Consider the following 26,326-nt stretch of genomic DNA (forward strand, 5'->3'; position numbering starts at 1 on the left):
TAATCAATTTGTTAGCTTCTAAAGTGCCAGAAACATTTTTGTTGTTCTTGCTACAACTAAGGATGAGGTGAGAAATGCAATTCTGTTTGCATTTAAAGGTAAACCTTTAATTCACACTTTCCTAAACAATATGCTGAGCGAAACACAACCATCCTTCAAAGTCCATACGTCTCCAAATTTTGCAATCCAGTTCTCCAACCATGTAATGTGTACTAGAATGCATATATTAGTGTAAAGTGCGCATTTAAATTAATTGCACAGCCACAAGAGTGGCTGTATATTATAGCCAGCATGGATTTTTCACATTCCACCATGTTAAATTGAAAAAACCCCATGCCATTCTGATGCTTCCCATAAGCTCATTTCAAAACAAAATCTTACAAATTTATAATCCTGAACTCAGAAACGCTTGCTTAACAACCCTCTAAGTTTTCTTGGCAATACACACAACACTCAGAGAGAATCAAGAGTTCAAAGTGTAAAACAAGAGAAGAAAAAACCAGACCCGTTGCAGCTTTTTCTTTCAGTGGTCATAATTTGTTGAAATTAATTAAAAATCAGCTATGTTCACAGAGTACCTGTAATCCTATTAGTGACCTTGCCCCATACTCTGACCTTCATCTTCTGCAGTTTAAAAGTTTTTAAAAGGCATGGCTGATTTTTAATTAATTTAAGAAATTTAACATTGACGTCAATGATAAGCTTGGGCATGCTCAGTAAGAACCAACTGTCCGTGTTCTAAAAGCCAGACTAACAGCTAATCAGAGGCCCACACACCCGTGCCAGACATTTTTTCCACTTTAAACAGTCATGGCTTCCACCAAAGAATCCTGGGAAGCATAGTTTGTGAAGGATGCTGAGAGTTGTTAGGAGACTCCTATTCCCTTTACAGAGCTCCAACAGCCAGGGGGCTTTAACAGTCAGCCCCTCTTCCGGTGATTGTAGCTCTGTGAGGGGAATAGGGCATCTCCTAGCAACTCTCAGCACCTCACAAATGACACTTCCCAGGATTCTTTGGGGGAAGCCATGACTGTTAAAAGTGGAATAAATGTCTGGTGTAGATGCAGTCAGGGACAGCTTTGGTTTAAGTTTAGGTGGGAGACGTGTCTGCTGTAGAATAAAAAGGTTGGGGAAACCCCGAAAAATAATGATGACATTAGCAATGTTTTCCTTTTGGAAAGGAAAGGGGCTTTCCCTCTGCCTAGTGCCCACCCACCCAATCTCTTCCCCTCCCTCCCCCTTCCCCACTCCCTGTCCCACCTCCAGGTCAGTTTCACCTATCCTAAGCATGATTGCATGGGAGTAAATCCCACTGAACTCAATAAGCATGCAAATAATCAGACCTACCCTTTGCCTCCTCCCTCCTATCCCCTCCCTCTGCCCCTCCCCTCCTCCTCCCCCATATCCTAAGCATGATTTTAAAAGGTAAAGGTGTCCCCGCACTTATAGTGCGAGTCGTTTCCAACTCTTAGGGTGACGTCTTGCGATGTTTACTAGGCAGACCGTATATATGGGGTGGGATTGCCAGTTCCTTCCCCGGCCTTTCTTTACCCCCCCCCCCGCATATGCTGGGTACTCATTTTACTGACTAATAATCATCCAAATGATGAGACCTGACTTTCTCCTTTCTCCCCTCCTCCCACTCTTCCTTCTTCCTCCTCCCCTCCCCACTCTATCCCTCCCTCTCCCTTCTCCTTCTGCCCTGTGATTGTCACCTATCCTAAGCATGATTGAGTGGGAGTAAATCCCACTGAACTCAATAAGCATGCAAATGACCAAACCTGCCGTCCTCCGTCCTCCCCCTCCTCCCCTTTGCATAAGCATGCAAATAATCAATGCATTCTCAGCAAACCTGCACAGGATCCCATTTCTTACCTCCCGGATTAAAAAGCAGAGAAATTCACTAATATTTATTTGTTTGTTTGTTTATTTGTTTATTTATCTATTTATTTATTTATATCCCGCCCTTCCTCCCAGCAGGAGTCCAGGGCGGCAAACAAAAGCACTACAAACACTCTAAAACATCATAAAAACAGACTTTAGAATATATTAAAACAAAACATCTTTTAAAATGTTTTTTAAAAAAGCTTTCAAAATCTTCTAAACAAAAGATTTAAAAACATTTTTTTAAAAAAGAAGGTTTAAGAACATATTAAAAAGCAATTTCAACACAGATGCAGACTGGAATAGGTTTCAATGTAAAAGGCTGGTTGAAAGAGGAAGGTCTTCAACAGGCGCTGAAAAGATAACAGAGATGGTGCCTGTCTAAAATTTAAGAGTAGGGAGTTCCACAGGGTAGGTGCCGCCACACTAAAGGTCTGTTTCCTATACTGTACAGAATGAACCTCCTGACAAGATGGTATCTGCAGGAGGCCCTCACCTGCACAGCGCTGTGATCGACTGGTTATATAAGGGATAAGACGGTCTTTCAGGTATCCTGGTCCCAAGCTGTATAGGGCTTTGTACACCAAAACTAGAACCTTGAACTTGGCCTGGTAGCAAATGGGCAGCCACTGCAGTTCTTTCAGCAGCGAGGTGACATGTTGACGATACCCTGCCCCAGTGAGCAGTCTCGCCGCCGCATTTTGCACCAGCTGCAACTTCCGGAACAACCTCAAGGCCAGCCCCACATAGAGTGCATTACAGTAATCCAGCCTGAAGGTTACCAGTGCATGGACAACAGTGGTCAGGCTATCCCGGTCCAGAAACGGCCACAGCTGTCTTACCAGCCAGAGCTGGTAAAAGGCACTCCTAGCCACAGAGGTCACCTGGGTCTCTAGCGACAAAGATGGATCCAGGAGCACCCCCAGACTATGAACCTGCTCTTTCAGAGGAAGTACAACCCCATCCAAAGCAGGCAACTGACCAATTATCTGAACTTGGGAACCACCAACCCACAGGGTCTCTGTCTTGCTAGGATTCAGACTCCGTTTGTTGGCCCTCATCCAGCCCACCACTGAGTCCAGGCAGCGGTCCAGGGCTTGCACGGCCTCTCCCAATTCAGATGTTACAGAGAAATAGAGCAGGGTATTGTCAGCATACTGCTGACACCTCACCCCAAATCTCCTGGTGACCGGTCCCAAGGGCTTCATATAGATGTTAAACAGCACGGGGGTCAAGAAGGTACCCTGCGGCACCCCACAGCACAACTGCCAGGGGGCCGAAAGACAGTCACCCAATGCTATTCTCTGAAAACGACCTAGGAGATAGGATCAGAACCACTCTAAAACAGTGCCTCCAATACCCATTTCACCAAGTCAGACCAGGAGGATATCATGGTCAATGGTATCAAAAGATGCTGAGAGATCAAGTAAGAATAACTGGGTTGCACTCCCCCTGTCCTTCTCCCGATAAAGGTCATCCATCAGGGCGATTCAGTCCCATAACCAGACCTGAACTCAGACTGGAATAGGTGAAGATAATCTGTTTCATCCAAGAGTGCTTGCAATTGATGCGCCACAACCCTCTCAATCACTTTCCCTAAGAAGGGGGTATTTACAACCGGTCAGTAGTTGTCACAAACTAATGGGTCCAGGGTGGGCTTTTTCAGGAGTGGTTGGATCACCCCCTCTTTCAGAGCGGCTGGAACCACTCCCTCCCACAATGATGCATTGACCACACCCTGGATCCACTCGGTCAACCCCCCCTCGGCCAGCTTTAATAAGCCAAGAAGGGCAAGGGTCGAGAAAACACGTTGCTGGCCACATCATCACAAGCACCTTGTCTACGTCATCAGGCCACAGCAACTGAAACTGTTCCCAAGAAGTTGCAGGAGACGTTGCACTGGACACATCAGTGAGGGCCACAGTTGATGTGGATGGGGCATCAAGACTGCTACAGAGGCGAGCAACTTTATCCTCAAAGTGACTTGCAAACAATTCACGGTGGGCCTCCGAAGGGTCTAAGACTTCATTTCCTGGAGTTGATGTCAATAGAAAATACAGAAAAGTTCCACTGGACGGCTACTTGAGGATGCGATGGAGGCAGAGAAGTATGCCTTCTTCACTGCCCTCACCGCCACATAGTAGGCACAGTTATGTTTTACTCATGCCCCATCAGCCTCACAGCACGTCTTTCACTACCTGTGTTCTATCTGTTGTCCAGCCTGTTCCATTGCCCTTAGCTCACTGGTGTATCAGTGTGCAAGCTGGGCTCCACAATGCCAGAGAGGGCACTCGGGGTCAATCAAGAGCCCGACGTGCCGCGCTGTTCCACAGCATGACAAGGGCTTCAACAGAATCACCTGCTCTATGTAGTGGGAACTGCCACAGGGCATTCAGGAGTCCTGTGGATTCCATTAGTCTCCGGGGGAGGATCATCTTAATCTGTCCACCACCCCTGTAGGGAAGGATCGGAGCCATAAGTCTAAACTTCACCAGGAAGTGGTCTGACTATGACAATGTGTGACATCCACACACACCCCAATCTCCAGACCACCCTTTCCTCCATCTGAAGTCCCGAGCCAGAACAGTAGGCAGCCTCAGCATAGACATTGAAATCAGCCAGCACTATTGTTCTGGGCTCCTCCAATACTGTAGCTGAGACAGCCTCCCCCAGCTTGGTCAGAGAAACTGCTGGACAGCAGGGTGGACGGTACACAAGCAGCAATGCAAGTTCAGTATCTCCTCGGCCTGACACCTGGTGCAGGCCCTCACAGCCAGCTCCAAGACAGAGTGGTTTCCTGGTGACAGAGATGGACCACAGCAACTCTTACCCCCGTCCCTGCAGCCTGTGCTGGTGTTGCACCGAGTATCCAGGTGGACAAAGCTGGGTCAGATCAAGTCCTCCCAGCTCACCCACCCAGGTCTCGGTAATGCGCACCAAATCGGCGCCTTCATCCGTGATCAAATCATGGATGAGCGTTGTCTTATTGTGTACTGATCTGGTGCTAAACAACAACACACACAGGCCAGTCAGTAAAGCAGATGAGGAACCCATCCATGCGAGGAGTGGGAGCAAGTAACAAGGCGTAGATAGCCTTGCCCTTGTCTTCTATGGTAGTTCACCACCTTCCCATGGCTATACTTCCCTCTACCCATGACCAATGAAATTGGGGTGGCATCACCCCATGTTCCTCCTTACTAAGACTCCTTCTAAACACCTGATATGGACCCAACAAGAGCCCACCAAAAAAACCCTACCTGAACCATTTATGCCAGTAGGCCTCTGCGAGAGTTGAGAGCAGTCGGACCCACTCAATATCTTCCACCCCTCTCACACCCAGGGAGGGCCAGCCTTCTGCCAGTTGCAGACTTTCACTCTGAAGGCATCTGGTGACTTTCTCCTATCATTCAGTTCACTGCAGAGGCTCTCACCCTGCACAGGAACTACACGTGCACCATACACCCTCCCCACTACCAATCTCCTCTAGATTGGTTAAAAAAAGAAAGAAATAGAAGGGGTAGGGGTAGCACCAGCACCCAGCACCCTTGGGACTCCCCAAGGGGCAATTCCTTTCAGCGTTTCCCTACCAGCTGCAGACCCACCACCCACAGCAGCAGGGCTTTTATGCCTCCTGGCCCAGCAGCCTCTCTCTGGAGCCAGGGTCAGGCAGGGGGTCCCAGTCCTTCAAGCACTTACCAGGGATGTCAGCTGTCTCAAAAGACAGCAACCCAGAGGAACAAGCAGCAAGCACCCAGATGCTCAGATACTCACTCCCAGGACAGGTCTTCTCCACTCCTCCAGTGCTGCAGCTGATTTGAACTCTGGTCTCCCAGGTCCTAGTCCAGCCTTTCCCAACTAGTGGGCCACCAGTCTTCCTTACTAAGACTCCTCATGAACACCTGATATGGACCCAACAAGAACCCACCAAAAAACCTACCTGAGCCAATTATCCCAGTAGGCCTCTGTGAGAATTGGGAACAGTCAGACCCATTCAATATTTTTCACACAGGGCACATCTACTCCTCCTCTGTCTCACACCCAGGGAAGGCCAGCCGTCTGCCAGTTACAGACTCTCACTCTGAAAGCATCCAGTGTCTTTCTCCTGTCATTCAGTTCACTGCACAGGCTCTCACCCTGTGCAGGAACGACACATGCGCCACAAGCTCTCCCCACTACCAATCTCCTCTAGACTGGTTTAAAAGAAAAAGGGGGGGAAGGAAGTAGAAGAGGGTAGTGCCCTCGGGACTCCCTATGGGGCTCCCCAAGGGCAGCTGGGATTTCATGCCCCGTGACCCAGCCAGTAGCTGATGCAAGAGGCTGCAAGATTAACTGCAGCCTCTCTCTGGAGCCAGGGTCAGGCAGGGGGTCCCAGTCCTTGCAGCACTTACCAGAGACTTCAGCTGTCTCAAGAGACAGCAGCCCAGAGGAGCAAGCAGCAAACACCCAGATGCTCAGATATTCATTCCCAAGGCAGGCCTTCTCCAGTCCCCCTAGTGCTGAAATGGTTACCCTGTTAATAGGCAAAAAAAACCTTGTGGTTTAAAAATGTAACTCTAGCCAACAAATGTTACCAAATTCTTCCAAGCTACACAGGAAGTGGATTGGACTGTGAAAGACCAACCCAAATTGTGTTTGCATGTTTACGAATTTGTAGGGCAGTACACAATATCTCAGAGAGAAGGTCAGGTCTTCTGCTCCCCTAGTGCATTCACTATAGCTCTCCAATTTCCCTACTTTTTAAAGTTTTATGGAAATATCTGTTGGCTATAGGTACGTTCTTAAACCTCAAGGGTTTTTTTGCCTATTAGTGAATTTCTTTGCTTTTTAATTTGGGAGGTAAGAAATGAGATCCTGTGCAAATTTGCTGAGAATGGATTGATCATTTGCATGCTTACTGAATTCAGTGGGATTTACTCCCCTGCTTAGGATTGGTGAAACTGGCCACAGGAGATGGGGGTCAGGAGGGGTAGGGGGAAAGGGGAGGGGTGGAAGGATAGAAAGGAGGAGGGGGATGGGAGCAGGCAGGAGGGGGAGGTGAGAAGGAGGGCAGGTTTGATCATTTGCATGTTTATTGAGCTCAGTGGGATTTACTCCTATGCAATCATGCTTAGGATAGGTAAAACCATGGGGGGGAGGAGAAGAGGAAGGGAGGGAGGACTGGAGTGGGCAGGGGAGGAAGAAGGAAGAGGGGAGGGGAGGAAGAAGGGAGGAGGAAGGGAGAGGAAAGGGGAAGGAGGGGAAAGGCAAATCTGATCATTTGCATGCTTATTGAGTTCAGTAGGATTTATTCCTGTGCAATCATGCTTAAGATAGGTAAAACTGACCATGGGGGAGGGGGAGGGGAGAAAAGGAGGAGGGGGGAAGGAGGGGATTGGAAGGGGGAGGGAAGGGGCAAGAGGGAGGGGATAGGAGGGAGGAGGAGGGGAAGGCAGGTTTGCTCATTTGCATGCTTTTTGAGTTCAGTGGGATTTACTCCTGTGCAATCATGCTTAGGATAGGGGAAACTGACCTGGGGGAGGGGCAGGGAGGGAAGGAGCAGGGCAGGAAAGGGAGGGGGAGAGAGGAAAGGGGAGGGGATTGGGGTTGGGCACTGGGCACAGGGAAAGCTCCTTTCCTTTTGAAAAGTAAAACACTGTGAATAGTATCATTGCTTTTCAGCATGTTCCCCACCTTTTTATTCTACAACAGGCACATGTAGTCTCCCACCCAAATTTAAACCAAAGCTGTCACTGACTGCATCCACACCAAATCTTTATTCCACTTTAGACGGTCATGGCTTCCCCCAAAGAATCCTGGGAAGTGTTGTTTGTCAAGGGTCCTGGGAGTTGCTAGGAGATGCCCTGTTCCCAGCATAGAGTTTCAAACAGAGCAGCTAAACCACTCTGCAGTTAAACCCCTTGTGCCACTGGAGCTCTTTCAGGGGAAGAGAAGTCACCTATCAACTCTCAGCAACCTTCACTAACTACATTTCCCAGGATTATGTGGGGGAAGCCATAACTGTTTAAAGTGAAATAAATGTCTGACTTGGCCCCCTGATTAGCCAAGCCAAGCAGCTGTGAGTCTGGGTTTTAGAACACAGATGGTTGGTTCTTACTGAGCATGCCCGGGCTTATCATTGACTCCAATGCAAAATTTCTTAAATTAATTAAAAATTGGCCATGAATTTTTTTAACTTTTAAACTGCAGAAGATGGAGGTCAGAGAATGGGGGCAAGGTCAGTGATTACGGGTACTCTGTGAACATGGCTGATTTTTAATTAATTTCAACAAATTATGAGAACACTGACAGAAAAAAAGTCCAACAAGGATATGTTTTTTTCCTATCTTTTTACACTTTGAACTCTCGATTCTCTCTGATTGTTTTTTGTATTGCCATGAAAATTTAGAGAGTTGTTAAGGAAGGGTTTCTGAGTTCAGGACTATAGGTTTTGTAAGGTTTTGTTCTGAAATGAGCTTATGGGAAGGATCAGAATGGCATAGGGGGTATTTTCAATTTAACATTGCGGAATGTGAAAAATCCATGCTGGCTATAGTATACAGCAACTCTTGTGGCTGTAAAATAAATTTTCGTGATGATTTTCTTTAAAACAACATTAACTGCAAAGTGATGTGGAAATGTGAAGAACTGAACTTAAGAGTGGACTCATGAGAAATGTAGAGAAACCAGAATCAACAGATTTGTCCCTCCCTGGCCACCCTTCTGGAAATGGCAAGGATTGAGTTAGCTTGTGGATTGAAAGCTGCTGAAAGTCCTGCTCCCATAGATACTGTTCTGTGTGTAAAAATTGCTAGAAACTGCTTGGAAAGACTGGGATTGGTTCAGTGCCTCTTGTCTTCCCTTCCAGGGCGATACTGACAATAACCAAGATTGTGCTGGAGGTCCTGGCTTTCCTGGCATCCCCGGATTACCCGGAGAAAGGGGGGAGCAGGTAACACTATTGGGGATTGCAAAGCATAGAGCACTTTCCAGGAGCAAGCCTACCTACTTGGGGGAGAAGGGATGGGGGCACAGAACTGGGGCAAGCAGGGCAGGAAGTGGTGGGGTTGGTAGTTTATTCTCTTTTGTTTTGTTGTTTGTTTTTTGCCCTTCCAATGGGAGGGAATTAAGTTGCACCACTTCTAAGGAGCTTTTTGGAGGAGTGCCAAGCAAACAAGTAGCCATAGTGTCCTGCAGATCCACAACTTTGTGAGCCGCCTTGAGGGCCTTTTGGCCAAAAGGCGGCATAGAAATAGAATGAAAGAATGAATGAATGAATGCATGCATGAATAAATAAATAAATAAAATAAACACTACCTGAAGACACCAGACAGCAATGATGCTGCCACAGTGTCTTGAGTTTAGAAATGACTGTTTTCTCTTTGCTTCTCCTTCTGTTCAGGGCCCACCAGGCTCAAGAGGCTCCCCTGGCCCTCCTGGACCAGCTGTGAGTATATCCCTTAGGTCTTGGGTCACTTTCTGCTGTGTTGTTTTAATTTTATAACCTCCTGCTTTTTTATTTTATATTTGAAAATTCTAGCCCACCCTTCTGATGCGTGTGCACAACTCACAATGTGCAATGATATAAAAATTGCAGTTCAAATGCTTTTGTTTCTCTCTCTCAAGCCTTTATCCCTTGCAGCATCCTTTTTACCACAAGCTGATAGCTGTCTAAGGAGCCAGGAAGAGAAAAGGCTTTTAAATCTAATCTTCCTCTTTGAGGCTGATCCATGGCATATATTTGGCCTTATATACCTCGGTTGTGAGCCACTGCTCATGGCGTTTCATACAAGCTCTGACCATTCTGGTCCCAAAAGAGCTCAGATTATACAGGGGAAAGGGAAGGTATACACAGATCTCTGTTCTTCTAGGCTGAGTTGTTTTTGGAAAATACAGCAGTGGGTTAATTTGGAAAGGTGAGTCCACTTCCTATTAGAGCCATACGACAATGGAACCAATGACCTAGAGAGGTAGTGGGCTCTCCGACACTGGAGGCATTCAAGAGGCAGCTGGACAGCCATCTGTCGGGAATGCTTTGATTTGGACTCCCGCATTGAGCAGGGGGTTGGACTTGATGGCCTTATAGGACCCTTCCAACTCTACTATTCTATTATTCTATGATCACTCCGCTCCTGCGACAGGAGAAATGCAGTCCTGCTTGTGTGAGGAAAACCATGTCCATTGGAGCCAAATCTCCGCCTCCTATTCCCTCCATCTTCATCCACCATCCCTAGTCTAGCCAATGTGATTGCCAAGGTATGATTTCACTGTTTCTTCCCTTAGGGCCCCCCAGGTTTTCCTGGAACGCCTGGCGCACCTGGATTACCTGTAAGAATCTAGTTCAGCACGTGCTCTGTGCAGTCGTTTGTTGCTGCCGCTTGTTTGGCTTCTCGTCCGTCCTTCTCCCTCCTTCTTCAGGCTCTGTATCTAATAGCACAGCTAGCCAACTTCCTGTGCACACCTGGTCATTTGATCTAAAGTCCCCATCCCCACCCCCCGGCCATGAGACTAAGATAACATCAACTGTTCTGGAACCTTCCACACAGTTAAGCTGTCTGACAGAGACCCATCTTCTGTAGATTTGGTTCAGCTGAGCTGGAAGGCTGTCCAGCATAATCTAATCTAGGATTTCTCCTTGTCTCCATAAGGGCAAGCTGGTTAATCAGGGCCATTCTGTGTCCCTCCCCCCATCATACAAGCATAGTCTAGAATCTTCCAGAGCCCCAGATGAGAAGGAACATCTTCACATCCCAAATGCTGAGGAGCTTTGATAGAGCTAGTCACTTAACATTTCTGCCCACAGAGATTATGCATAGAATGGATTCCAACAGCCAATTTTTTTCTCAGCGTATAGCTGGTCCAACAACTATTGGCCATTGTGAGTTGCATCCGTTCAGATGTAGTAGTTCCACTTATTTGTGAACCCATGGTGGATAAATGGTGGGAAAGTGTAAATGCACTCGAGAGTGAAGCTGCCTTCCCTAAACCAATGAGCTCCCTCTGCCATGTATGTGAATTGTTTCTGGTTCTTGAAATCATCATTCCACCCTCACCTGAGCACCACCACCACCACCATTATTAATTCCTTAATCTCATCCCCCAGCACCTCACCCCACTAATGGCACTGTAACTCCCACAGTCTGTGTGATTAATCGCTATGCGGTGTGGCCCTCTGCTGGTGTCAACAGTGTGTCCCATAAAAGCCGTCACTGCCGCCCACCAGCATCATGTAACCCAAACTAACTCCACATTGTAACAGCACCAAGGGAGCCTCCCCACTCTTGTGGGTCACGTGACAATGAATGGAGGAGCCATTCTCATACTGTGCTCTCTCAGTTAGACAGAAAACCCAGCTGGGGGCTGCTTGTTGTGACACGGTGCCTTCTGGATAGAAAATAACTCCTAGAGTAAGTCCCATTGGCCAGATAAATGAGTTTATGTATGTGCAGCTGCCAGTCCTAAAAATCCGTAAACTGAAAACGATATTCTGTTTGCTAAATGTTCCACTGCAAATTGCTAACAGTGACGGAAAAATGTGTTGCAATCTGAGTTTTAAGGAGAATTCTGCTTGTGTCTTGGAATTTACATTAGGAAGTGAAACCCAGGTTTACTCTGTTCAGCTTCAGCTTCTCCAGAAATACAAATGGAATGGAATGGTTCCCTGCCAAAACCAGTGGTTTTTCAGGGAAGGAGCAACCCTCTATGCCTGTCTTGCAGGCAGGAGGAGGCTGTGCTTCTCCCAGTGCCCCCTTTGGCTGCTCAGAAAGGAGAGGGAGGGGGTCTCCCTTCCCAACCAGAGCCTTCGTTTTCAACTAAACAACAGGATAGGGAAAGAGGAAAGGCATCTGCAGTGTAGACAGGGCCTTCTACAGAAATGACATCTTGCTGTAACTGCAGTGCAGAATATGTTAATTGTCCCCTAATTTGGAATACACAGAGACGGCCAATCTATCAGATGAAAAAAAAATGAAATAAGAACTAGAACTTACCTAATGCAGCAGTTTATTTTGAATCCCAAAATCCAGTTCTGTAACAACTGTGTGCTTGACATTTTTGCAGAATACTTTAGTTTGTCCAGTCACAGGAATCACTCTGGGGAGAGTTGTCCAGTATCTGGAAAAATGTACCAGCACATGAAAAAGAGGAAAAATCTCTTACCAGAATTACTACAGTACTCTTACTAGAATTCACATGCCTGAAGAACAGGGGAGCTTCCAGATGATCTGTTTATTGAGAATTTACCCTGATTTGTTTGCAGGGAGCTTAGATGACATTGGCTATTTAATGAACATTCACTATGATTTGTTTGCAGGGAGGCTAAACAACCTTGAATCAAACCAGGTGTTCTCCCACACTTTCCAGGGCATTTCCCCATCACTTTCCTTATTGCAAAAAATCTGACCTTTTGGAAAAGCAAATTTGTTGTGCAAGACTTCCCAATTAGCTTTAATTGCACAACCTGAATTTTTCAGTGTGTGATTGAATTCCACCCCAAAATAGTGACAGTCTGGAAGTGCCTTAGGACTTGCTCACTGGCAATAGTTATTCCCTCCCTGATGAAAAGCCTTTGTTCAAAATGAATTTCCTAAGAAATTATGCTGTGTACAATTTTGGGTTTCTCCTCTTTTTCTTGTGCTCTGCCTACTGGTGCAACCTTCCAGTGTTGGTTTACTTCTTAATCTGGGACTGCAAAACTGAGTCAGCCTTTCAACCCTGCTTTGCAATCCATTCCTTGGTTGCTTTGAGTGATTGCCTCTTCATGTGTCTTGCACTTTATGTGCGGTAATGGTTGCCCACGGCTAGTGATGGAAGGAGATGAGTAAAGGGTACAGCAGCTGAAAGTTGGAAAAGGTGTTATATAGATACATAGTGGAAGGACAAGAGTATCTGAATGACTTTGGATATCGCACTACAAATTCCCTGCGAGACAAATTTTTTATAAGCTTTTAAGAATTCTTCCAAGACTCTCATAAGAAGGACAATTTTATTTTCTCACCATTCAGTTACCATAGCATTTTTTGGCCACAATGTAGCAAAAGTTAAGGATTGAACTTGGTCACACAAATATCAGCTTGATCCTGTACTTGCACATGAGTAAGCGTCACTGAGTTCAATGTGATTTGTTCCCAAGGTAAACTAAGATCCACTCCATTATTTTCAATGGGATTTAGTCAAAATAGCTTGGGCTGGATTGTGTCATCGTCTTTCTCCTGAACCTATCGGATGATACCATGGTTCTAAATTGGGACTGATTTAATCAGGTTTGGTGACTCTTGCAGTAGTAAAAACAAACAAAAGAACAAGGTGATAAGATGAAGACAAGAACTTCTCCAGAACCATCAAGATGGCAGTGCTGGAAATGTGACAGGTCAATTGGACATCACCTCTTAGCCTCTTTTACTGGAAAGTTTCACGATGAATTCAGATATGCCAAAGCTGCTTATATTACCTAGCTATATTACTCTGCACTATACACTGCTATGTACTTTCACCAAACTGTCCAAGAAGCCTTTTCCAGAACACAGGGGGGGAAATCCAATCATTGTTGACTTTTCTTCTGCAATATCATTTCTGGAAGAAACCCTGTGTGGGAGGGGTTGGGATACGCATCTTTCCATCTCCATTCCCTTTGAAAGAGTATCAAGGTAAGCCCCTTCACTCTCTCTCTCTCTCTCTCTCTGTCTCTCTCTGTGTGTGAACATTTCATCATACAGATACCACACAAATCGTGGCACAAGTCTGTCGTTGAAAGCACCTTCTCTGGATCTCTTTCTTCAGGTGTGGGAAGAAATACCTCTCTAAGCACTGCGCATCTAAAACTTAATTCTGTGCCGTAGCTAATTCGATGCCTAATCAATAAAATCTTAATCACATCTTATTTAGTCTTCAGATTCTTAAAAGAAAAACCAACTTTGGAGAACTGTGTTCCAAATAATGATAACAATAAGAAAAGCTTTCCAAGCAACAGTAGCCAAATGAAAGTGTTATCTGATTGCTTTGAGACCATTCAACAACACTTGTGGTGCTAGGTCCTCATTTCTGTAACCCATTCTCCATTAACCCCCATCCTGCTATACGGCTTAGAGCATTACCCACCCACCTTGATGCAATTAAATGAAAAAGGGGCAGGAAATGTGAAGCACACCCTTTATGATTTTCTTCCCAAAGGGCCTCCAGGGCGAACGCGGACTACCTGGGTTCCATGGATCCAAAGGAGAATCTGTGAGTAATAGATCTCACTTCTAAACTTCTGAGGATCTACAAAACATTTATGGCTTGTTGATCTTGACCAGTCTTCGCCAACCTGGTGACCTCCAGATGTTTTAGACTACAACTCGCATGAGCCCCAACCGTGCTGGCTGGGGCTGATGTGAGTTGCAGACCAAAACTACTGGAAGGCACCAGGATGGTGAAGGCTGGTCTAGGCTACCTTTCAAGTGGACAGCTTAGAAGGGTGGTTAAACAGATAGGTGCTGTTGACCCTAGCTGAGGTCCTCTTAGTGTGATCACTAGTCTGAGTGGATGAAGCAAATAGTGACACCAGATGGTTCAAGCAGGAAACTGAATTGCCTGGAGACATTTTTATTGTCTGTGATGGACAATCCAAAAGGCATCTTCCTTTGAGTATATATGTAGATAACCATTGTCTCTTGATTAAGAGAAGCAAAAATCTGGTATCTAAGGTGATGGCATCATTCCGTCTCATGATAGGGCTCACCAGGGAGGCTAGTCAAGGCAGGCTAAGCTGTCCACTACTGGAGAAGGAAAGCCTTATATAAATTGTCTAGATCTGAAGAGATCTCAAGACCAAAATCTTGCCCTCTGTAGTAATAATTTGTAATAACAACCATTCCCTTGGTAATATACTTAAATGTAGATTAAAGGAGATATTCACTTGTAATTTTATGACATTTCAGTCAAGGATGTTAGAATGGAGTACGCAACAAGGCATGATCACAAGGGCCTTCAAGAACTGATGGAAGCAATTTGTTTGGTTCATTTACTGTTGCCTGAAACCATGAAATTAGTGGGTGTATTGATCCTTTTTCACTGTCCTTTTCTGCAGGGCCCCCCAGGTCAGCCTGGATATCCTGGCTCAGTGGGCCCCCCTGGGCTACCTGTGAGTATGTCATGCAAAAGGGAGGAGTGAAAGACAAATTAGGCAGGTAGCGGAGGTAGAGGGAAATGGGTAAGGAGGATTGCCTCACTTGATGGGCTTAGAGGAGGACCCAGAGTGTGCTGACCCAGAAAAAAGCATGTACAGCAGATCAGCCAGGCCCACAGTTAACAAATCAGTATCTCATAATAGAGCCTTGGGAAAAACAGGTTCAAGTACATCCTCCTCAGCCAAATTTTGTTCTCCAAAATTCATATTTATATTTTTCTATTTGAATCTTTTTTTTGCAGCATACTCTGATGAGGACCCTGTTGGATTTGCCAAGCTAATATTTAACATTTGTCGCAGTGAAGATTCACATGATTATTTCTTTGTTTTAATTTAAAATCAGAATTTGAAAATTCAGTACATAAGGCTTAAAATTAGCCATATGTCACATTTCTGCCATTTTTTTCCCAAAAGGTCTGAACATGGAATGTTATCACTGAAAACTATTTGCTGGCTGCCATCAGCAGCTCTGTTCAAGTGATCTAGTATCATTTGATAACAAAAACATTTCTTTGCCCTTATCTCCTACCTACTACCAGGGTGCTAAAGGTGAACGAGGATACACAGGGCCATCTGGAGAGAAAGGAGAATCGGTAAGTGCCTGGGGACTGTCTTCTCTTGCATGAACCTGCCTGTATGACTACTTCCAAGGCCCTTCCTTGAGGTTAACAGATGGTAACTGAAGGGATAGGCCTTTTCAGTTGTGGCACCACCACTCCCCTTTGGAATGCGCCCACCAAGGAGGCTTGCTTCATACCTACTCTTACCTCATTTCAGAATCTGGCAAATACCTAAAAAAAAAAAACAATTTAGCCCTTTTAAAACATTGTCCGAATTGATTTCATTATGTTGCTACCATGTTTTCATTGTCTCTGCTTTCTGAAAAATATGTATATAACTGTTTAAACATCATTTGTGAACCACCCTGGGAGAATAAATGTTAAGGGTCAGAGACAGATAGGTGAAATTTAGATTACATTTAATTAATTAATAGCAAAACCCAGGTCTGGTGAAATCACTGTTAGAAAGGGAGGGAGCTGGCTTATATTGAGTCAGATCAATGGCCCATCTAGCTTAGTACTGTCTACACTGACAGGCAGCAGCTCTCTAGAACAGCCTTCCTCCACCTGGTGTCCTCCTGATATTTTAGACTACAACTCCCATCAGCTCCAGCCAGCAGGTTGGGGGAGGCTGCTATAGGGTTTTATTCAGGGCGGGAGTCTTCCTCAGCCAGGGATTTGACCTGGAACCTCCAGCATTGCAAAGCTCATGCTCTGCCACTGAAGGTTATACCCAACTAAATTCTACACAGAGCAGATCCATTTATTTATTTATTATTTTATTTATTAAATTTATATACCGCCCGACTAGCGATAGCTCTCTGGGCGGTGAACATAAGTGAAAGGGCCTAAGTTAGTCATGCCCATTCATTTCAGTGAGTTTAATTGGAGTATGGCTAGCATTGGATTCAACCATATCATTTATCATAGACTGTTAAAAATATTTTTGTAAATCTGTGCATAGTCATAAAAGAACCTCCTAAAATAGTCCCTTAGACTGCTGCATTGTCAATGTCTCCTTTCTCTTCCCTTTGTCTCTTCAGGGTCCTCCAGGCTTGGATGGTCCTGCAGGTCCCATTGGGCCAGCGGTAAGCTCACAGCCAAGTTGCATGCTCTGAAATAGTCCTTTGGCTACAAGTGCCTGGTCCCACCTACAGTGAGCCTGGCCTTTTGTAGGCAAATGGTTCAATTGGAAGTGACATGACAGCAAGTCCCTATACAGGGGGATTACAATCTAAAAAGAAACCCAGGCAAAACAACAGAGGGAGAAGAGGGGAATCTATAAAACTGTAGATAACTTCAGTTACATTTATTTAAGCTTTTAAAGTATTGAAGGAGGGAAAGGGCTCTGTACTGCATGTCTACTGTGACTGAGGTGATAAACCTCTGTCTACCGACTGTACCACTTCAGACTGCTGGTGGGGACTTGAATGCGCTTCCAAACACAAAGATCCCTGCACATTAAAAGCTAGCAAGTTAGGAAGAATGGTTCTAGCCCGGCCTGCTCCCTGACATATTAGTTTTCTGTGTACAGGGAATTAGTAGTAGTAGTAGTAGTAGTAGTAGTAGTAGTAGTAGTAGTAGTAGTAGTAGTAAGGAATATTATGTCATCACTTGAGGCTCCAGCTGTAGTTGGAAATGGTACAGTCCAGACACAGGTTGAACCATCACAACAAGAACTAGATCCTGAGTAAGTTTGTCACAGCTACAGAAAAGGAGTATGACCCGCCTCACCTTTGTTCTCTCCTTACATCAGGGTCCGAGAGGAGAGCGAGGACTGACAGGCAGCGCAGGAGAAAAAGGTGATCAGGTGAGGTGTTAGGATTCTTCTACTTTGGCAGTGGCCAACATATTTGGCAAGTGGGCCACAGGTTGTGCTGTGCTCTGGCGGACCTGTGCATCTCCCCCCTTCCCTCCCCCCACATGCTTTGGTGTATTTTTTGCCTCTAGCTTGCTTAGCTAGAGAGAAGGGAGTAGTACAGGCCTGACTCTGTCTCATAGCCAGACTCACCAGCTCTCCTTGTTCTTCTTGAAGGGTGCTACTAATTCCATTTGCCTGTGCTAATGGTGATGTTTATACTGTGTTGGCTTGCCTTCTCTGAAATGCGTGTATTGTGAGCAAGTATCTGTATTTTATTGGTTCTGATGAGATCTCTCAGTCACTTCTGATGCAGAGGCAGCAGAATTGCCAATGTTCAGAGGAGGCCACCTGTTTGTGCATCTCTGCATTAATACCTGTTTGGGGCTTGCCTCATTTCAAGCTGGACACATGGCCAGATCAGTGATTCATACGGATATTTTGTGTGTGTGCAGGGCCGGTTCTAAAGGGTGGCCAGGTGGGGCACTGGCCCAAGGGCCCCTGGAGCTACAGGGTCCCCTGAGGGGCCCTCCGCTCCCCTTCCGCAATCCGCAGCAGGAGCTGAGGATTGCAGGACAGGAGGAGTTTCCGAGCTGCCCGCCATCCCCCCGTTTCACCTACCTTTCTCTCTGCTGTTCTTTGCAGTGCACGCAGGGTTGCCATCAATCAAGATGGTGGCCGAGGTTTCCATAAGGGGCTGAAACCTCTGCCGCCATCTTGGTTGATGGCAGCAATACGCGTGCTGCATGCCATCAGCCCCTTACGGAAACCTTGGCCGCCATCTTGATTGATGGCAACACTGCGCACACTGCAGAAGACAGCAGAGAAAGGTAGGTGAAGCGGGGGGATGGCGGTTGGCTCAGAAGCTCCTGTCCTGCGATCTGTGGCTCATGCCGCAGATCGTGGAAGGGGAGCGGAGGGGCCCAAGGGGCCCGGCATGCCTGGAGCCAGCCCTGTGTGCACGCTTGCAGGCGTGTGTTAGGGATGGAGAGATTGGTCAGTTTTGGTTCTCTCAGCTTCTCATTTTTCCAATGTTAAATTCAGTTCTCCACAATTCTGCAGCAAATTTGCATTTTTTCCAGGATTTTAGTGCAAATTTCTCCTATTGAACACATTTTGACAAATGTACACATTTTTCTAAGCAATTTCTTGTCATATAATGCATTTTTGTATGTTATTTTCACTCATTTTCATGCACACTTTCCCCTTACAGATGCATTTTTGTAAACACTGTTTCATTGGCAAACTGCATTGCAAAATTGAATTAAATGCGAATTTCAAAGGATGTCTGTGTTTTACTTCTCATGTTGTTTCAGAAAGTGCACATTAGATAGATTCAGCTTGAAATGTGAACTGAATTGACTTTCTCGCCCATCCCTAGTGTGTATGTGTGCTCTGAGCACAGGTCATTTTTCCTCTTATACATTCTAAAAGTAAAGTGGTCAGTTGTAAAGGTGTCTTTCATTATTATTATTTTTTAAAGTATGCTTCAGATTTGAGGAATTGAGAAGACACTGCTGTAAGCAGTGGAAAAACCTGTCTAGGGAGAACCATTTTCTCTCTCCCTAAAGCCTTTTTGCTCAAAGCTAAAGACCTTCTTGTTAGGCCTGCTGGATGTTTGGGATGTTTAGATATGTTTGGGGTTTGGAAGGGTGGGGGTTACTTAATTCTCTGCTACTTTTTTTTAAGCATCTACTGTGTCTTGCTTCTTTTGTTGTGCTTTTAATTCCCACCCCCATCCCCATTTCTTTATTGATTATTGTGATATAAACTGTCTTGAGTCTCTCTTTGAGGCAGAAAGGCAGGATAAAAATGTTGCTATGTATATAAGGCCTTGTGCCTTAACTCTGTTTAGGGGCAGATTGCAGTTCTTCAGTGGGAAGGGGAAGGCACTCTGTACATCCTCAAAGGCATTTTAATTTTCTTTTTAAATATTGAAAGGGCAGAGCCAGAGAGAGAAATGGCTGATTCTTAGTGGATAAAAGAAAAGGAAGGTAGGGCGTGTGAGACTAAGGCTGCTTCCAGATGGGTAGCTTCTTGGATTACTCTTCCATTTTAAGCTACAAGCAGAATTACAATTTACTTTCCATGTTATTTGGAGTATTGTGCTTCCTTTGTGTGTTCTCTAGGGATTGAACTCTCCTTTTTAAAGTTTCATTTTTAAGTGTGTGTCTCCACTGTATCTATCTTTATTTTGAACTCTGACTGCCTGTTTACATTCTTTTTCAAGTGCACTACAGAGCAGACAGATTAAGGCAGATAATCAAGTCAGTGTCTTCCCCCCTGCAATTTACAATCAGCACCTCACCTGCTACTTTCTGTCAGTTACAATCAGCACTTCATTGACATCAGTGAAAGGGAATACACATTTGAAGAGACAACATAGAAAGTAGATCGATAAAAGTATCACTCTATCAATTATTTCAAAGCAATTTTAAAAAATGAATTGGAAAAAAGAATGAATTAGAAACCAGGCATGGAGAGTGTGGTGTAGTGGTTAGAATGTCAGAATGGGACCTGGGCAACCAGGGTTCAAATCCCTGCTTGGCCATGATGCTCATTGGGTGATCTTTGGCCAGTCACTGCCTCTCAGCATAACCTACCTCACAGGGTTGTTGTGAGGATAAAATCAGGAGGCAGAGAACCATGTTTGTCTGCCACCTTGAGCTCCTTGGAGGAAAGGTGGGATACAAATGTAATAAATAATAAAATAAATAAAATTTTCTCTGCGAAGATAAAGAGTATCAGAAATAAATAATCTGATGGCAAATCCTATTACAGTAGGGCCCCGCTAATACGGCGGGTTAGGGACCAGGCCCCTGCCATAAAGCGGAAATCACCATAAAGCGGAACTCCATAGACTATAATGGGCCGCGTCGCGCAAAAAAGACGCAAAAGCATCGCAAAAGGGCAAAATCTGCTTTAAAATGGGGAATTTCCCAATTGAAAGCCGCCGCATCAGCGGAACGCTGTAAAGCGGAACGGCATAAAGCGGGGCCCTACTGTATTGCAGAAAAGGAGCCCATCGCTAGTGTTCACCCCACTATGCTTTGTCCACGCAAGTAGGTGTGATGTAGCTGTTGTGGGTGAGATCATTTCAAGTTCAGCACATGTTCACTATAACCCTTGTGTTAGATGCCATTTTATGACCTCCATTTATGTTTTAAAATCAATCTTCAAATAATCACTAAAGCACTTTTCCAGCTCTATTTTTTAAAGAAAGGTATAGCACTATAACAACATAATACTATAATGTTAATTTATTAACATTTTCCTACAATAATGATATAGCAACATGGTGTTGTAACACTATACCTCTCTTTCATTTAAAAAATATTACTTGGGAAAGCGTTTTGATGATAATTAAAATATTAAAAAAACAAGGCGACAAAAGAGTGCTCTCCACAAATGATATAATGAATGTGTGCTGAGCTGTGAGAGGTTAATGGTCCTGATATGTCAAAACTGCACCTTTTTAAAAAGGAGAGCAAGAATGGAGGAACATCTGTGACCCACCAAATGTTGCTGGACTACAACTCCTATTGTCTTTGATCGTTGACCATGCTGGCTGGAGATGATGGAGTCCAGCACATCTGGAGGGGCACAGGTTCCCTGTGCTGAAGGTATTTTGTACTCTCCCACTCTTATGTAAAAAATTGAGACTTTCTGCAATCCTGAGAAGAAACAGAAAAACCACGGGGAAAATAGAAGGGGATAATTATTGAATGATGGTGATCTGTTGATGCCCCATAAAAAGTGGGTGAACAAAGCATGGCAATTCCACCCTTCAGATGCCTAGTTTGGAAGTACTATGGTTGCAAAATATTTTTCCTCTTTGCATCATCGTGGCATACAGAAGTCATAAAACAGCCTGCCAAAACTGCTACCAGGCAATGCTGTGCTAGCTTAAATAGTCGCCCTTCTGCTATGTAGAATTTGCCCCATCCAGGATTTCCTACTGTTGTGTAGCTTTAAAGCTTGAAATCCTGTTATTTCCTGGGGGGTCATTGATCGCCTGGCTTGTTTGCTGTTTCTTGCCAGCCAAACTCCTGCTGGGGGGGAGAGAGAGAGAGAGAGAATATCCTGCTGTTCATCCTTCCTGCCCTGTTACCTGCCTTGCCTCACAACAATTATGAGTGGTGGTGGATACCTTCAAAGGTTTTTATCCAGAGGGATAAGATCATCTTGCCCTCCCCTCTCCCTACCCCCACCCCACCCCCACTATGGGAGGGAAAAAGAGCTGCCTACATTAATATTTATGTACTTAAGTATTGTTTATTTATATTAAACATGCTTCCAGCCATTCTATAAAAATGGCCAAGGCAGCTAGCGCTATTAAAATGACATAAAAAGTGAAATACAATGTGATGACAAGAAGCAAAGGCAACAGAAAAAACAAACATTAGGTGCAGAACAATTTGAGTGACTTTGAAAAACCCGTTGTTATTTTCCTGAATCTCCTGCAGCAGCAGCACTACCGCAACCTCTGTAGCAGGGTTGCCAGGTGTCCAGTTTTTGCCTGGAGACTCCGGTTTTTGGGGGTCCCCTCTGGGTCTTCGGATGAGTCATCTTAATCTCCAGACACTCAGCTTTCATTTTTTTAAAAAATTAAGTTTCTAGGTGGTCTGGTTCACAAGATATACACTAAAACATCAGCCCTCCCCCGCAACTTCTGGAAATGATCTCTTATAGGCTACTCTAACCCTGCCCTTTCACGTTTGCAGCCAATAGTGAAGTCAGGGTTGTGATTGACAAGTGATTTGTGGGCCTCAGGGCAGTACCTAGACTCCATTGCAAAGGAAGACAACTCTTGTTTTTTCCTGTTTATCTGAAAATCTCATAAATTGAGTAAGTATATAGCTTTCCGCAGTACAAAAAAATTTTTTCTCTTGTGTGCAGGAGTCAATCAAGTTTAAAATTTCCTGGGCTCTTGAAGAGGGCAGCGTTTTAAAACCTTCCCAATATGAAGCTATAATCCAGTACTCACTTTTCTGCAAGTAAAGCTGAAATGCTAATCCCACATACCTGGAGTAAACCCCATTGAATTCAATAGGATTTACTTTTGAGTAGACATGGTTAGGATTGTGCTGTAAATTGATGGGATTTTTGAGTGAACATAGCAAAGAATTGTGTTTGTGTTCTAAATCTTTCTCTTCCTCTCCAATCCTATTTTTAAAGCAATTAGGCTGGGCTTACATAGGTATCATTGCTTTTATTATGTAGGAAACTAATACTGAATTTATTTTATTTTTAAAAAATGTTCTGCAATGACCAACTGGTCTATGAGTTCAAATCCCCGCTCGTGTCTCCTGGGCCAGCTAAAGATCACCCCCACAGTGAGTGGCTCAGGGGTTACGTGTCCTGCAACCTGTGCAGCTGTGGGCAAGCTGCATAGTCCCAAGGAGCCCAGTTGGCCCCCAGCTGGCAGTTGTGGACAAGGAAGAGGCTGGCTTGTGCAGCTGTGGCAAGCTGAGCAGGCCCTAGCCAGCTGGGGAGGACTAGCCTAAGAGGGAGGCAAAAGGGTAAACCCCCTCTGAATACTGCTTACCATGAACACCCTATTCATAGGGTAGCCATAAGTCGGGATCGACTTGAAGGCAGTCCATTTCCATTTTTCATGTATTTTTACATTTCTAGTGTATGTGCATATGTGGAGGTTTCCCAACAAGCTTGTGAAGTACGATTGCTAATTGGAAACCAAGGCAGCTCACAACAAGAAATAAATCCCTTTAAAATCAAATAACCATTAAAAAGTATAAACAGTTGCAAAACAGCTTAAAGTGGCATGATTCTGAATTTTGAGTTGGTTGAGTGTTCCTTATTACTTGAGGTTGCAGCTATGTGCGCACTTCCCTGTTTGAGTAAGCCCCATTGAATACATTGGGACTTGCTTCTGAGTAAACAAACATAGGATTGCACTACAAATATCTTTACAGGCAGTGTAAATAATAAACATCTTTGACAGTCATGCTTATATAAATATTTCTTCATACTATGTCCCGATAAGTATCTGATTTCACACTATGGTTGTACAGTATTATTCCTCTACATTTTAAATGTTCCCTTCTTCCCTGGGGTGTTCATGGGTGTTCTGTTGTTTTCACTCTGAGGGGCAGATTAGGCTGAGATGATGAGTAGCCCATGGTCACCCAGTAAACTTTATAGCTTATTTCTATTTTTTTAAAATAATTAAAACAATTTACATGCAGACAAAGATTATTAAGTAGAGCCACATAATACATTTAAAGCTCATCCAACTCACATTTAAAGCTCATGACTTCCCCTAAAGAATCCTGGGAAGTGCAGTTTCCCCCTCACAGTTATAGTTCACACCACCCTTAACAAACTACAGTTCCCATGATTCTGTGGTAGGATTCATGTGGTTCAAATGTGTGTTTAATGTGCTTGAAATGAATGGTGTGGATCTGCCCTAGGTATGCTGTGCATTCATTAGTGAACTGAAAATAACAATTTTAAAAGATACTTTTTTAAACAGGGGAAGGGCTGTAGCTCACTGGCAGGGCATATGCTTTGCATGCAAAGGTCCAAATTTCAATTTCTGGAATAGGCTATTGCCTGGAATCCTGGAGAGCCAATGCTAGTCCATGTGATCAGTACTGAGCTGGATGGTATCAAACGGCCTGAGTTGGTATAAGGTAATTCCTTTGTTCCTAAAAGTGACCTAAGGGCCACAGTGACTCCAAAATTTATTGATGTATTTTATTTACAACATTTATATACCACTTTATTGTAAAAAAAAAACTCCTCAAAGAGGTTTACAGAAGGAATTAAAACAATAAAAATATTGGCAAAAACAGTTAAATACAGGTATTTTAAAATATTCAAAATAATAAAACCAACAATGAGTTAAAAACAGATAAAAAACACAATAGCTTCTACCTGCCTGGGTAGGCTGCTTAAACAAAATACATTTTTAGCAGGTGCCAAAAAGGGTACAATGAAGGCACCTGCCTAATGTCAATAGGCAGGGAGATCAAAAGTATAGGTGCTGCTGCACTAAATGATCGATTTCTTACAAGAGCAGAACAAGTACTATGTGGCACTCTTAACATGGAAAGCACACCTTGAACTTGGCCTGGTAGCAAATCAGCAACCAGTGCAGATTTCAGAACAGAGGTATTATTTGCAGAGCTTGGAAGTAACTAGTTACAAGTAATGAATTACTTGTAATTCATTACTTTTTTGAGTAACGAGTGGGTAATTCCTTTACATTTTGATTGTAATAGAACTAGGAGTAATTTTACTACTTTTGTGGAGTAATTGTAACATTTCCAGAATTACTTTTGGGCATTACTTGGGGGGGGCAGCAGGGGAAGTCTTCTGCTCCTCTGATTTGTGGATGAAAATCATGTGCCTCAAACTGGGCTTCTGTGCAGTGTCGCTCTTTCCTCATGCTCTGTGGATGGGCAGGAGGCGACGAGGGAGGAGGCAGAGAGTGAGATGGGGTGGAGTGGAGAAAACAATTATTTAAAAAAACAGATAACGGTAGTGAAGAATGGAGTGGAGGGAAAAAGGATCCGGAGGTCAAGAGCATGGATAAAGGAAGAGAAAGAGGCAGCAGCAGAATGGAGATAAAGAATTGTGGAGGTGAAAGATGACAACGTACGTATGTGTGTATGTGTGTGTGAGTGTGTGTGTGTGAGAGAGAGAGAGAGAGAGAGAATACTGTGTTTGCACTTGGCACACAAAATGGCCTCTGTGACGTCCTTCCCCAGCACCACCAGTGAAGCTCTCACTTGTGGCTACCAGCAGACAGGAACGTCAGGTTTTCCTCTTACCCTTTTCAGCTCTAGCACAGATTCAACAAATCCCACTGCTAGGCAGCACTACCAGTCACTTTCTGTAACCCAAACTCCCAGACACTTTGCCTAAGTCTCTCTATAGCTTGTTACTTTGTGACTGTGTGCCTATGCTGTTCCCAACCCCCTTGTATCTTTATATTTAAAGCATACAACACTGGGTTGCTCTGGATACGTGACTTGTTACAATCTCTCCCTTCACCGCTGCCACCATTAGATACTGCTTCTGTTCAGCCTTGGTAATTACCTTGCCCTCCCTTCTGGTCTGTATATTCCCCAGCCAAGGATCAGGCCTTTGGTAAACCAAATAAGTATTTATTAAATATCAGAAATAACAAGATTACTTAAGGAATGTTTCACAAGCGTATGGTTTCATCTATATTCTGTTAGGTACTTGACTTTTTACTAATTGCCTCAGAACTCCGACTCACTCTCAAACACCACCTCTCCAAACCTCCAACCTCTCTCTCAACCTCTCAAAGACACCACCTCAACCACAACCTCCTAGATTCAACTGTCATTCTTCCATTTATACTCCCAGCCATTCAAACGCTCAGCCAATCATCCAGCATTCTACTGCTCATGTACTCCCCCCTCCTCTTTCACTCTACTTACCATATATCTTCTATATAAACAGCACTTACCATATTTACAATATAAGCAGGAACATCACAGCCTCCACCACCCTCTCTGGCTACTGTGCTGCATTTGCAGTTTTTAAACTTTTTTGCATCTCAGGGGAAAATGTTTGCTTGAGTGAGTGTCCTTTAGTTGGTGGCAGGGCAGGGTCTGGGAGGTGGTTAAGTGAGAGAGATTATGCTGGCTGGTTGAGTGGGGGGTGCACTTGGTTTGACATACAAAGATCTGAATAGTGGCCTCAGCCTCCCTCCCCACCACCCTTACCAGTGGAGAGACCACCACTGCTATCTTATGAATAAAAATAATTATTCTACCACCTCTGTATGTGTTTGTTTATTTTTAATGTTGTTTTAGGCTACTTAGATGTGCAGCAGCCAAGGCCAGCACCTTGTAGGCCTTTTTTTTAAAGAAAAGTAACTGAAAT

General features: G+C 44.4%; 1 protein-coding gene across 8 annotated transcripts in view; it reads left to right on the forward strand.

The window, feature by feature from the left end:
* The window catches only part of COL16A1 (collagen type XVI alpha 1 chain), a 222,831-nt gene that overhangs the window by 166,227 nt on the left and 30,278 nt on the right, over positions 1-26,326 (forward strand). For 7 of the 8 annotated variants that reach the window (XM_061597039.1, XM_061597036.1, XM_061597041.1 and 4 more), the window contains 8 exons: positions 8,729-8,812; positions 9,263-9,307; positions 10,144-10,188; positions 14,029-14,082; positions 14,927-14,980; positions 15,565-15,618; positions 16,629-16,673; positions 17,342-17,395. In XM_061597039.1, coding sequence (XP_061453023.1) covers positions 8,729-8,812; positions 9,263-9,307; positions 10,144-10,188; positions 14,029-14,082; positions 14,927-14,980; positions 15,565-15,618; positions 16,629-16,673; positions 17,342-17,395 — 435 coding nt within the window. The remainder of the gene's footprint in view (positions 1-8,728; positions 8,813-9,262; positions 9,308-10,143; positions 10,189-14,028; positions 14,083-14,926; positions 14,981-15,564; positions 15,619-16,628; positions 16,674-17,341; positions 17,396-26,326) is intronic. The other variant, XM_061597040.1, reaches the window with a different exon arrangement.

The sequence above is a fragment of the Rhineura floridana genome, chromosome 15, assembly GCF_030035675.1.
Source record: "Rhineura floridana isolate rRhiFlo1 chromosome 15, rRhiFlo1.hap2, whole genome shotgun sequence".
NCBI lineage: Eukaryota > Metazoa > Chordata > Lepidosauria > Squamata > Rhineuridae > Rhineura > Rhineura floridana.